The sequence below is a fragment of the Falco naumanni genome, chromosome 4 (genome assembly GCF_017639655.2).
Source record: "Falco naumanni isolate bFalNau1 chromosome 4, bFalNau1.pat, whole genome shotgun sequence".
NCBI classification, from domain to species: Eukaryota; Metazoa; Chordata; class Aves; order Falconiformes; family Falconidae; genus Falco; species Falco naumanni.
The window spans coordinates 35,986,011-35,999,092 of record NC_054057.1 but is presented as its reverse complement, the minus strand read 5'-3'; the positions used below and the strand labels follow the sequence as shown (position 1 = coordinate 35,999,092).

General features: G+C 37.3%; 1 protein-coding gene across 1 annotated transcript in view; it reads left to right on the top strand.

Annotated features, from left to right (window-relative positions):
* Positions 1-13,082, top strand: part of CASD1 (CAS1 domain containing 1) — a 30,253-nt gene that overhangs the window by 10,902 nt on the left and 6,269 nt on the right. Inside the window, exons 5-12 of the mRNA XM_040593397.1 lie at positions 2,003-2,065; positions 3,346-3,390; positions 6,102-6,225; positions 7,963-8,177; positions 9,149-9,574; positions 9,994-10,083; positions 10,664-10,783; positions 11,736-11,892. Of these exons, the coding sequence (XP_040449331.1) occupies positions 2,003-2,065; positions 3,346-3,390; positions 6,102-6,225; positions 7,963-8,177; positions 9,149-9,574; positions 9,994-10,083; positions 10,664-10,783; positions 11,736-11,892 (1,240 nt within the window). The remainder of the gene's footprint in view (positions 1-2,002; positions 2,066-3,345; positions 3,391-6,101; positions 6,226-7,962; positions 8,178-9,148; positions 9,575-9,993; positions 10,084-10,663; positions 10,784-11,735; positions 11,893-13,082) is intronic.

Genomic DNA, 13,082 nt, shown 5'->3' with positions numbered 1-13,082 from the left:
TATAATTTTTCTTTTTGTCAGAATTTATTCCTAAGAATAGCTTTTTCCAGGAAGTTTACTCTTCCACTGCTGTAAGAATATGTATCTGGGGCCAACTTACGTGGGGTGGTAATTGTCATACTTGCCATTGAGCTCTCTGTGCTATCCCAAGTATTCCTTTAGCTGGTTTTGCATGGAGAAGTAACCATAATGGTGAATATAATGTGGATATTTGAAAAAAAGAAAACAAAGTACTTGAGGGTAGGTTTTATGAAGGACACTGTTCTTCTCTGCCCTGGCAGTGGAAAGGGTGTCCTCAATAGCTTTCTTTGCTTCCCATGACAGCTGTCAGCAGTGCTGGGATTCTGCTAGTCATGTATTTGTTTATGCCCTGGAAACAACTCATTCTCTGTTCATGAAAACCCAAGAAGCAGTATATTTGCTGAGTTGTCTGCAAGCGAGTTTTCAGTATCTGTTTGTGTACATGGTTAAGATTTAGGGTACAGAATAACATTTTAGGGTGTGAGCCCATGGCACTTTAAGCCTGTGCTGTCCCACCCTGTTGCCCTTCACAGTATGTTCCTGTCTTTGTGCTATAACTAGCCCTGATACAGCTTTGGAGTGTATCAATTAGGAGTTGAATCAGCCGAAAACTTACCTTGTAGGATTCCTTTTTGGTCAGGTCTGATGTGGCTCATTGTATGTTTATTTGAGTGCTAGAAAAGAAGGGGCACAACACAAGGCAGGACAAAGAAAGGGGCTGATGCAATGTGGTTTATGTTGGCATAGCCTGACGCAGAACTACATCTTCAAAACCCCTTAAGCCTTGGTAGGTGTCTAACCACCAAGATTTGAGATGACAGGTTTGGGCTTTTGGGAGATGTCTGGGTTGTTAAGAATGTATTTCTACTCTGCTGGTTTCTGGATTTGATGCCTTACTGCTGTTGAAATTATTGGCATGGTAGCTGAATTTTCACATTCAGAATGGCTGTGAGCCAGTAATCTCAATGTGGAAAATACTTGACCAACAAAAGAGAAAATCACTGGGAACAAGCGGAGAATTTAATTTTGCCCTTTCTAGTCATCATGCTGACCCTTCTGTCCTTCCGCCACTGCAGAGGGCTGTACAGATTCCTGCCACGTAGTGAATTGACAGCACTCAAGTGAACTACCAAAATCTTTAGGTCTGTGCAAGTGGAAGATAGAGATTTCCTCTCTGCTAGTAGTGCATCTGCATTCTGCATTAGAAAGTTACCACACAGTGATTTCTGCATACGTAAACCATGCCATTTCACTTTAATATGTATTAGTAGTCCATTCGATAGTTCTGCACCTGAGGAGCAACTAGATGCTAGGAAGTCATGCCTTTACCTGGGAGACACAATAGCACTAGCCAAAGTCTAAACTGCCCTTGTAGATGAAGGTTGGGCACTACTGACAGCTGAAAGAATGTCAGTAGGTCATGCATTTAATGGCCGTGGCACTATTAGATTTAAACATCTGATAATATATGAAGCTGTAAAGTAAGTCGTTAGGTTTTCTTTTTGTTTGAAAGTTATGATTTCCTGCTATCAATCATATTAAGTTCTGGGATGAAGAAAACCTGTCGGTAAAAACAGGGAACTTGAACAGAAAAGCAAGTTCTAATAAATTGTAGATGTGAGCTTGGTTTTATCCCAGATTGTATTTGAAACCCAAGGACATCTCATTTGGCAGAACCTAAAAAATTATCTTCTTGGTGAAATCTCAACTTCTGAACTACAAATAAAAATGTCTTGTTTTTTCATGGGGACAAAGTTTTGTGGTGGTTTTTTTTTCTGTTTCTTTTTCCTTTGCTTTCTGTTTCCCATGCGAGTGCGAAATGTCGGGCTTTTCATGCTAACTACGAAGGAAATCTCACAGTGGGCTGAGTGTTTTTCCTTCACTGTTGAATTGATGGCAGTTAGTTTGGTTTTTTGATTTTTTGTTATTAGTCTACTGCTTCTCTTTAAGCTTACAGAGTAAACTTGCATTTATTTTACAGGATTTTCTATGGTATCCAGAAGTTAATGGCTCTATGAGGCAACGTATCAAATCTTGGACTGAGGTTTGTTTTTAAAAACTGTCTGTTTTTGGAAAATACAGCAACTGAATGAGGACTGCTACCTTTCTTTATTTTTTCATATGCACAACTATAATTTCTAGGAGACCAGAAACAGCAGCATATCACATATATTCAGTCAGTTATGTACCAGAGATCTGAAATTTGATATCAAAATAGTGAAAGACAGATGTTTTCTGGTATGTATGTTTCTGGGCATTTCTTGGTCTCCCAAGGATGGCTTCACTTGGGACAAAACCCAGGATTTTACTCTGATTTGGTGTTTCACTTCCTCTCTGTCTGCAGTGGCTCTGCTTTTATGTGACCGGATATTTTTGATCTTTATGGGTCCCTTCCAACTTGAGATATTCTATGATTTTATATTATGGTTAATTTGAATGTTCCAAACTGAAGGACAAAGGCAATTTGAGAAGTCAAGAATGCCTTGATTTTTCTTTTTTAGTATCTCCCTCAAATTACGTGATGATTATTTCACGTTTCAGTTATGATACAGGTTGTCATGTAATTCAGTCTGAAACTTTATATGTAATTCTGGTAACAACATGTTTACAGATTGACAACTAAATTTTTCTTGTTTCTTCCTTTGTTGAACTTTAAATAGCCTGGAGTTAATTTTGTAACGGCCCCAGTGATTTTTTTTCCTACCCTATTGGTCATTCTTGCACAACACCTTCCATCAAGATAGCTGAAGTTATCATTTGTTTTTCTGTGATTACTACAAAAAATTGAGAGCTGCTAAACCCTCACAGTGCCAAGGCAAGACTGGTACTGAGGTGATCAATGGTTTGTGTTTTCATGCTCTTCTGTTTGAGTACATGTTCTGTTCCTTGTCCTAGATATAACTTTCAGACCTCTAGGGCAAAAACTGGTCACTTCAGACAGTACAACAGCACAAGCAGGTGTTTGACAATACTGAGAGGCACTGGGAGAAACAGTACTTCAATAGTATGATCTGCAGTTTATTTGACCTTAGGAGAAGATGTTCAGATAGATTTTAAAGAGCGCTTATGCTGCTAAATAGATAACAATTGTAAGTGCTTATTGATACATGGCACTTTTGCAGATTCTGTTATATGAAAATTTTGGTATTTCACAAGTTCGTGTTCTCTGTAATGCATCTGCAATCTAGTCTTTTGTAACCATTAACTGATGGACAAGTTGAGCCACAATTAATTAAGATAAGAATCTTAATTAACCTGCTTAGTATAATAATAAGTATAATTTGTGAATATTTTAAAATTACTTCCTTTTTACTTTCATCTTAGGGTTCTGTGGCAAAACCTCATATAATTGTAGCAGGAGCTGCCACGGTAAGTTATACATATATGGGGCACTTTAGTAAAGAAGGAAGTTCTAGTAGGATAAATTTTATGGTCTCAAGTTGATTACATGATGAAGTTGTTAAACCCTATTTATAATAACAAAATACACTCTCAGTGATTTTGCTGTTATAACAAGTAGTTCTAAAATATCAGGTATATTTTATTGTAGCTGTGCGATATACAGTACTTTTTGGCAGCACAACTGGTTGATAAGCATTGATTAGCTTGAACTTGGCTAATAAAGTAGCTTTGTTAAATCAGATTGTTCATTAAGGAAGTTTAATAAAAGTACTTACATACTTACTGAGATGCATTTTTAATGAACTCTTTTCAGATGACCCAATCTGGAATGCTCTTTTTGAGCACACGTATTTCTTTTAGATTTACATGGGCAAAACTCTGAATTTTACATGAATAATTCAACAACCAAAAGAGGTTGCACTTCTTGAATCTTGTTCCACTGGAGGTTTCCACCACTGCTATGGGCTGTAGTGTCACAGAAAGCAGGACTGACGAGGACCTGAAGAGGTCTCCTAACCCATCGGTTTGCCACAAGGCAGGATCAGTTATATCTGTGTTGTGCTTGACAAGAGTCAACCACTTCTTTAAAACTTCCAGGGACAGAATTCAACAGCCCCCCTTAAGTAGTCTGTTGTAATAGTTGGCTGGTGTTGGGAGTCAGGAGTCGAACAACTGCATATCTCATTAATTCCACATTTAATGTTCCTTACTTCCAAATATTTTGGAACTGGAATTTGAAAGGGATTAGCTATTATATTTTCATATCAGCTTAAATGTGGAGGGGGGAAATTGTGTTCCATTTACAACAAAATCCTTTGAAAGCAGTTTGGTTTAGAGACAGTTCAGGCATTCTACCAAGCTGGAAGCTCCCGGGCACACCGATCTAGAGTGAATTCCCCCAATTTTAGGGGAAGGTCATATGTGTATGCAGATAGCCACACATGCCCTGAGGGATCAGAAATTCTGTTTCTTTACAGGTGAACCCCTTAAATTTTCTTCCTCTGTATGATCCACATAAGTGTTTGAGCTTTAGGAATCTTAGTAAGCCTGGAATATCTCCGCTCATTCTGAGCATGTAGCGTGTCTTACTAGCATGAGTCATTGTATTTCACACAGAAAATGCCGTTATATATGAATAGTGTTCTGGCATGCAGATCAGGTTGCAGAACTTCAGGACTCGTAGCTAAATAATTCCTTTTATATATGCATTAGCCATAGCTTGTTGTCCTTTGTGGACAGCAGGATATACAAAGTAACATTATATGCATGTGATGCTCGGCTCTTTGTAATATATTTGTACACATATAAATATATTTACACAAAACACTAATAATGATATCTAGAGTTGGCCAAAGATGAACATCCCCTATTTTAAGTTACTTGCAGAAAAATAAAAGAGAAAAAAATAATCTGATGCATCAGCAACATTGCCACGGCTAGCACTAGTGTGGTAACCTGCTATTAAACTGCTGCGTGCCCTTGAACTTAACAGCATTTTGAAATTTACCTGTGTCTTTAACTTAGTTTTCAGTTTGGTCATGCTACATGGATCGGGACATGTCTGTCTTAAGATGTCAACTGCGTAACAGCCTATAAATAGAAGTAAAGTCTTACAAGCTGGAGGAGCTCCAGCTAGTACAAAACTCAGTTGCTTACATATTTTGGGAAAAGGAGATGCTTTGAGAATGTCACTATAGTGCTCTGCTTATTAGTTCCTGACTTCCTGTTGAATAGAATATGCTTCTTAAAATGTCTGTTTAAATACTGTTATGTTTAAATATGTATTTCATAAGTAAAGGTATAAGTAAATTCATAAGTAAAGGGAGAAACTGCTTTTTTTGTCCCAGAGTGTGAGTTCTCAGAGCAGCTGCATGTCACTTGATTTCATGAAGTATTAACTTGTATTCACTAATATTCTCAGGAAGTGGATTGATCAGTGTACTTGGCTTACATCACAATTTTTATGTAGATATTTAGAAATAACTAGAGAGTTCATTACATTTAGGCTAAAGGGGTTTTTTTGCAGGTTTTTACTGAATCAGTCTAGATACAGTAATACCTTTAAAAAATGCTAAATCTGTTTTTCCTATGGTGTGGGAAATTCTTTTCAGAAGTTAGGAGAAATTCTTGGGTGGTTACAGCATCCTCCCAGTCATTTCATTTAGAAGATTAAATCAGAAATTAAAATAGCTCTTTATTTTCTCTTTTTTTTTTTTTTTTTCTTTGCGGGTATCTGCAAAACAGATGGAAATATTGGAACTCAGCACCGCCATCAAGTTTTGCTTGCACGCATCTCTTGCTGTGGTCAGTTTTCCTAGAGCAAAATCAACTGAATTGGCCATGATTTTTCTATAACGTGACTGGCTTTGCTACTTTGTCATTGTTCAAAGTCCAGGGGCTTTTAATTAAACACCTTGCATCATTTAGTTAATGAAAAATCAAATAAACATTAAATTGAGTATTATATACTCGGTATTTAAATGGTCTGTTTGAGTGTAATTTTCTGTCTAGACATCTGCTCAGTCCAAAAGAAATTTTTTAGCACTTCAAAAGCAAAGGCTAAAGAATAATCTAGCTTTATGAAAATAATGAAAAACAGCTACTGTCAGAGTAATGGCATCAGTTACTTAAGGGTCCTTAGACATACAGGTTCTGAATCTCTTTCTTTATTTCTCCAGTGGTCTATCAAAATTCACAATGGCAGCAACGAAGCCCTCGCGCAGTATAAAATCAATATCACTTCAATTGCACCTCTTTTGGAAAAATTAGCAAAAAGTAGTGATGTTTACTGGGTTTTACAAGGTAAAGTAATGAACAGTAGGTAACAAATTGTACTGTCACTATCTGTTGAATCATTATCTTGTAGGATATGGAAAACTTAGTCCATACTGGTTACTTGCAGAGTAGAAAGGGTGTTGGTTGAATTCCAGTCTGGCCTTTCTTGCAGCCTTAAATAGCTGGTCCCTAACTAGCTGTTAGTAGTGATGGAGATTTTAAAGATGTCTCAGGAAAATCATTTGCCTTCTCAACTCCTAATGCTTTGTTAGCTTACTCTCCGACTCCACATGCCAGGTCTGTTCTGCCTGTGCTGTGCTCCGTATATGGCTCCTGGGAGTCAAGAACACAGGCGCATAAAACAACTGTATTCCTGTGTTGGTGTTCTATTAAATTTTCAGATTACATAAATAATAGAAGAGGTTCAACAAGTGCATCTTCTGTGTGTGTCTAGAATGAATAGACATACTCTTGAGAATACAGAGCATTTAAGTCTCTGCAATGAAACTTGCTTCTGTACACTGAGCACTGATGAGTTAACATTAGGAGCCAAAAATCATGGTTCACAATGAATCTGTGAGATTTTTATTATGGCATCTATATTCTCTTGCTTTTCTTCAATAAAACTGAAGTATATCCCTGACACTGAACAGCGAGCTCATAGGTAGAATGTGCTCCTGGTTTATCTGCCATAGAACATAGCGTTTTAGATTGTCATCACCTCAGTTAAAAACATAGGCAGATTTTGAGCCCTGATAGCAATATGTCCAGCTGTACCTTTACAGTCACATCTAAGTTCCTATCAAAGATAGTTCTAGATCTGAATCAACAGATTCATCTTCTCGCATTACTTTCAAAACCATGTTTATCTGTAACAAGCAATTAGCTGCCAGACATGTCCCACCGTTCTGTTGATAAAGATCCAGTCCATTTAAGTCACATCTGAGCTCTTCAATGGAACAGGTGAGAGGAGCAGCAGTCTGTACGCAGAGCTGTGTTGACATTGATTGTCCAAAAGCAGGCATGAGGTAGCAAAAGTAAATCAACTTATAATGCATAGAGTGTATTTCGCTAGTTATAAACATCTGCAGCTTCTCGTAGCAGCTTATTGATTCCAGCTGACCTTTTGATCTAGAACCCCATGCAGCTTTGTGTTAAGATTTACATAATTCATGAAGTCTGCAGGCAATTAAGTGATGTTCCATTTTTCTCAAAGACTGAGATTCTGCCATTAGTTAAAGTGGAATCAACAGGAGCAAGTGGTATGTGCATTGGACTGTGACTTAGAGAAGTGAGAAGCTGGTTTCTGCCACAGTAACTAGAGAGTTTGAGAGTTTTTAGGGTGTGGTTTGTTTGGTTTTTTTCATGTGTCTGTTCTGCTGCCTGTCTTGTGTCCTTTGGCTTTGGAGTCTTTCCCTGGGGGATTCCATTACTGAGAGAAGGCGTAAGCAGCTCTGCACTCCAGCATTATACACTTTTCATGAGTTTGGGGAAATTAGACAGGAATTTATGTCTGTTCAAAGCTTTCTAATCTATAAATACATATGCATGACTAGGGAATGGCGATAAGTACATTTTACCATAAACAATTCTAGTTACTACCCTAGTTACTTCAACAGTCACTCATTCCTCGCTGTATGTTTTTTCTATACCATTAAATAATTGTGACAAACTACAAGAAAATAGCCTGTGCAACTTGAGCTAAGCAAATGTGTTTGTCAAGTAGAAGATTAATGTGCTCATACTTTGTTCTTTCAAATTCAGATCCTGTTTATGAAGATATGCTGAGTGAAAGCCGGAAAATGATCACTAATGAGAAAATAGATGCTTATAATGAAGCAGCTGTTCGTATTCTGAACAGCAGTTCCCGAAATTCCAAAGCTAAAGTTAAAGTGTTCAGTGTATCAAAATTGATAGCACAAGAAACTATCATGAAATCTGCAGATGGCCTGCATCTCCCTGAATCAAGCAGAGATACAGTAAGTGTTTTTAGAACTGGTCAACATCAAGTGATAATAATAGTTAAACAAGATTCTAAGTGAATGTTCTGAAATGGCAGATGATATGAATGTAATGAGGACCTGCACATTCTCCAAGAAATTTTGTTAAGAAAATCTCAGCGGGTGGGAGGGCAGTCAGTTACATAAGATGTTTGAAAAACACAGCAAACACATCAGTGTGTAGCTATTTTACAACAGCTGTTAATCCACTAGATCTTTTAGATCCTGAGTGCAAACTTTGTGCCTTCGACTGCATGAATGAATTAGGGTGATAATGATTTGTAAAGCAGTGCTAAGAAATAAGTCTTAAATTTTCCCCTATATGCCCATATGATTTTATATAGTAAGGAGTATGAAAAGGGTAACAAAACACACAATACACACCTTCCTGGTTGCATGGAGTGCCACTGACTTTATTTCTTACTTTACCTGCAATCTACCAATATAAATATGCCTGTAGTGAGTCCCCCTGAGCTGTGTCAGTCTGCCCTTCTTGTAAAAGAGCTCCTCGGCTGTGTCGCTTTAGTTTCACTCATTTGCGTGTTTCAGTTTAGAAACTAAGTGTCATCCCACCACAAGTTTCAGCCTCCTCGTTGTGTTTGAGAGAATTTTATTACAGTGCCCCTTTAGGAGCCAAGTTTGTTAGCTTTTTTTCATTTATAGCCCATTTAGCTCTTTATAGCTCCTTTTACAGCCAGTAGAGAGAACCCTTCTGTTCTAAGGAATAGGTTTAGGTGGTTTTGCTTACCTCAGGGAGCTAAAGGGTTTCCTGTTTGGAAGAGGCGTTGCTATTGCATGCAGCTAGGTATGTGGGGGACTGTGAAATTACGTGATAATAAGGGAGAATTGCATGGTTTATGTCAATGCATGATCTAAAAGAAAATTCCTTACGATGAAAATGTTAACTTTTATTAGAGATTAATTGACAAAACTGCTTATTTCTTTAACAGAATGCGATGATTCTTATGAACGTCTACTGCAATAAGATAATGAAGCCCATTGATGGCTCCTGCTGCCAGCCTCAGCCTCCTCTCACTCTGATACAGAAGTTAGCTTTCTGTTTCTTTACTTTGTCCATTGTTGGATATTTAATTATCAATGTAATTCATCGGAATAATTATCGGAAGAACAAATCATGCACTGATTTGGAAAGTGGAGAGGAGAAGAAACCTGCCATCAGCACTCCTAGTGCTTCTACTTTAGAGATGCTCTTACACTCCTTCTGCAAACTGGGTCTAATCATGACCTATTTTTATCTATGTGACAGAGCAAATCTTTTCATGAAGGAAAATAAATTTTATACACATTCATCTTTCTTCATACCAATCATCTATATCTTGGTTTTGGGGGTATTTTATACCGAAAATACCAAAGAGGTAATGATTATGTTGACATCCGGCTTATAACATTGTTTCCCAGTTTCAGTGTAAATAACTAATTGCTAAATATTGAAAGTTAAATTTTCAAAGTCAAGAAAACTCATCTGCAAAAAATACACTTACCAGCAATAAGGCATTTGCATGGAATTAGATGCAAAAGCTTTTTGAAAGCATATGGGTATAAGCACTTTTAGCCATTGCCACTCAGTCATATTGGAAGTGGGCACAGCCTGGATACAAAAGAGTAGAGATCATGTCAAAATCTGGTAGACCTGTGTCCGCTAGACGGAAGACTTTTACAATTGTGACCTATTTTCCCATAAAGTGGTTTATCGTTTTTAACTTTTTCTCCTCGTTTTGTAGATGTTCCTTTGTACATTTTGGAATAGCAACACTCTTGTTTTGTTTTGCATTAGACTAAAGTGTTAAATAGAGAACAGACTGATGAATGGAAGGGCTGGATGCAACTTGTTATTTTGATTTATCATATCTCTGGAGCAAGCACTGTAAGTGATTTGAATTTCATATTTTTTTAAGTGGGAATGCAATTTGGGTGTTTCTTTGAAAGAAAGATAGTGCAAATGTGTATTAAAATTGAATAGAATGAATTACTAATGCTATTGTTCCTGTAGTTTTAAAAATTTAAAAAACAGAATTAGATTTTCTCTCTGTTTGAGTGTAGATTTAATTGATAAGAGCACTTTATGCATTACTGGGTCAGTGGGAAAAAATACTTGTTTCCTCATGTAGAATATTACATTAATGGCTAGCAGCACTTCTTTTTTTATGTTCTGGACTTGAAACTGCTGAAGGTAAGCTTTCAAAGAGCCCTCTTAAGTCTCTCTTAACTGGTAATAGAATGTAGAAAGCGTAGAGCAATAAATAGAAGAAATTAATTTTAACATCAGAGAGGTTAGGGCACCAGCAGAGCTTAGTAAGAATACAAGGAAATGTAGCATAATGCTTCTTTTCTTATTTAAACCTGATTTATCACAATGCAGAAAAAACATAAAATAGGAGGGTAAAAAGGGAAGCCAAAAGCATTTACATGGCTATTTATAAAAGGTGCTTTATTTTTCTCAACAGTTTTTGCCCGTGTACATGCACATTCGAGTTCTGGTTGCTGCATATCTGTTCCAAACAGGTTATGGACACTTCTCATATTTTTGGATAAAAGGGGACTTCGGTGTATACAGAGTGTGTCAGGTAAGAATCTCTACTTACTGTTTTTATAAAGAAAATTGTTCAGATAGCAGAACATCCATAATATATCTGTAATCCCTAAATACCATGATATCAGATTACTTAACCAAGTTTTGCACATTATACAGAAATAACAGCCATTTTTAATCTGACCTGTTTTATCGGTAGTGTTTATCTAATACAAACATATAGCATATAAATGACACTTACAATGTAAAATATTTAAGTACATAGGCTTTAAAATATAAAGACAAATATTTTCCAGTATATAGCAATGGAGTTTTCGTTGCAGTAGCAATTTACAGTAGAGAAGAATATGGAAGACTGTGTGGATCATTACTTACAAAGTCAGTGTATTGAAGCCTACGTTTGTTAATGAAGAAAAGGAATTTTTGCACTGTAATGATACTGGAAAACATACCTGGTTTTGTGGTGTCTCTCTGCATTTGGCAGTGTGCGCTGTAGCAGTTTAAATTTTTTTTTAAAGAATTGATCTTTTATTTCTCTTAAGTATTACATTGTCAGGTAAGTCAGGTCATGGTGCTTTTTAAAGGTATGTCTACAGCCTAACTGCAGCACTGGTAATGACATTACCCTGGCTTTAACTGAGATAGCCCAGGTACCTGTGGGTGTGAAAGCAGAGAGGCATTAACAGCATCCAGTGGCCGGAATACTCAGTCCCCAGCCTGGGGAACGGTCAGTTCTGTTTTACCCTATTTTTGTTGCTATCTCTACCTAGGCCAGCATAGGACGGGTCCGGTACTACATGATCAGCCTGTAGTATTGCATTGTGGATGTTAAGGAGAGATACTTATCTGAGTTTCCACTGAAATAGAATCAGCATGTGAGGTGTGAAATACATAGATTTTTTTTCCTTATAGTGCTAAAGAAACACGTTCTCAGTCTCTCTCACCTTTGCCTCCCAGTTTATGTATTCTCCTCTGACACCCTACAGGTTTTATTTCGTCTCAATTTCTTAGTTGTGGTACTGTGCATAGTGATGGACCGACCTTACCAGTTCTACTACTTTGTACCATTAGTCACTGTCTGGTTTATGATCATTTATGCCACCTTAGCTGTATGGCCTCAGATAGTCCAGAAGAAAGCAAATGGTACGTGTTTTTCTTCTTTCTGCTATAAAACATTTGCATGTTACTACAATGATAACCATACAGAAAATGGTATTGTTAGTAGATCTGTCTCTTCGTAACATAGCCAAAGCGCGCTAGACAGCTGTTAGCAGAAATACAGTTTGTCATGGGTGAACTGTATGTCAGCTGAAAATTTTAACAGCTGGTAACTAAACTGTCTCTGGTAACAGTTATATTAGAATACCTTTTAATAGGTTTTGACCATCAGAGATCTGTTTTATCAAGAGCTGTAATATTACTGAATGCAAGCTAAACCCATAGGTTACACTACCCAAGCTAGCTGAGGCCGTTGCTGTAGCATAGGAATGGCTAGAGCACGAACAGCGAGCATTTAACCTTCCCCGTTCTGCATTGCCAGTATGTCTCATCCACCTTGAGCACCAGTTCCGCCATATCCTGTGAAGTAAGAACATCGGGTTAGTTATTTTAGTATCTTAGATAAAGTGAATCCCAGTTTATTTTATGCATTGCAGTTCATTGAAAAGCTGTCATCATTTGGTAAATGCTTATTATTTAATTCACCTAAATTAGAACTAGAACCTTAGGAATCTTAGATCCTCTTTCCCTATTGATGGGATTAATACCTAGTTTTTATAGTCTACAGATAGGACAATGAAATATACCAAATGCATACTAGGAATAGATGCTGCAAAAATGTAATCTGACCGTAGTTTTACAAAATATCTCAAAGGCAAATAGCTCCACTATTATGTTGGGGTTTTTTTCTGCAAAGGCACTTCTGTTCCAGATACAGAGAAATGACTGTTGTGTACTTCAGAGCAAGTGTACTGTGAAACTAGAAAATTTTTCAATGACAGCTTTCACTTGTTTATGTCCCTGTTTACGTCTGCCAATGCGTGTGGAGAGAGAGGGAGATGATCTCTGTTGCAGTGCTGAGGCTTGGGTAGACCTTAGTATCAGCTCACAGCTTTGAAGGGCAGTTTCTCAGGCTTCTTTTAACAAGATACTTGTCCTTAATGACCTGCAATTGAGCTTTGGAGTACAACCGGTACCTCAAAGTTTAATAACATATGCTCTACTTATTTCAGAAGACACAAGCTGTGGGCATTGTGTTTTATTTATTTAGTTGTATTCACCTAGAATAAGGACTGCCTGTGCAGGGTGTTTGGGAAAGCAGATGCTTTAAAATA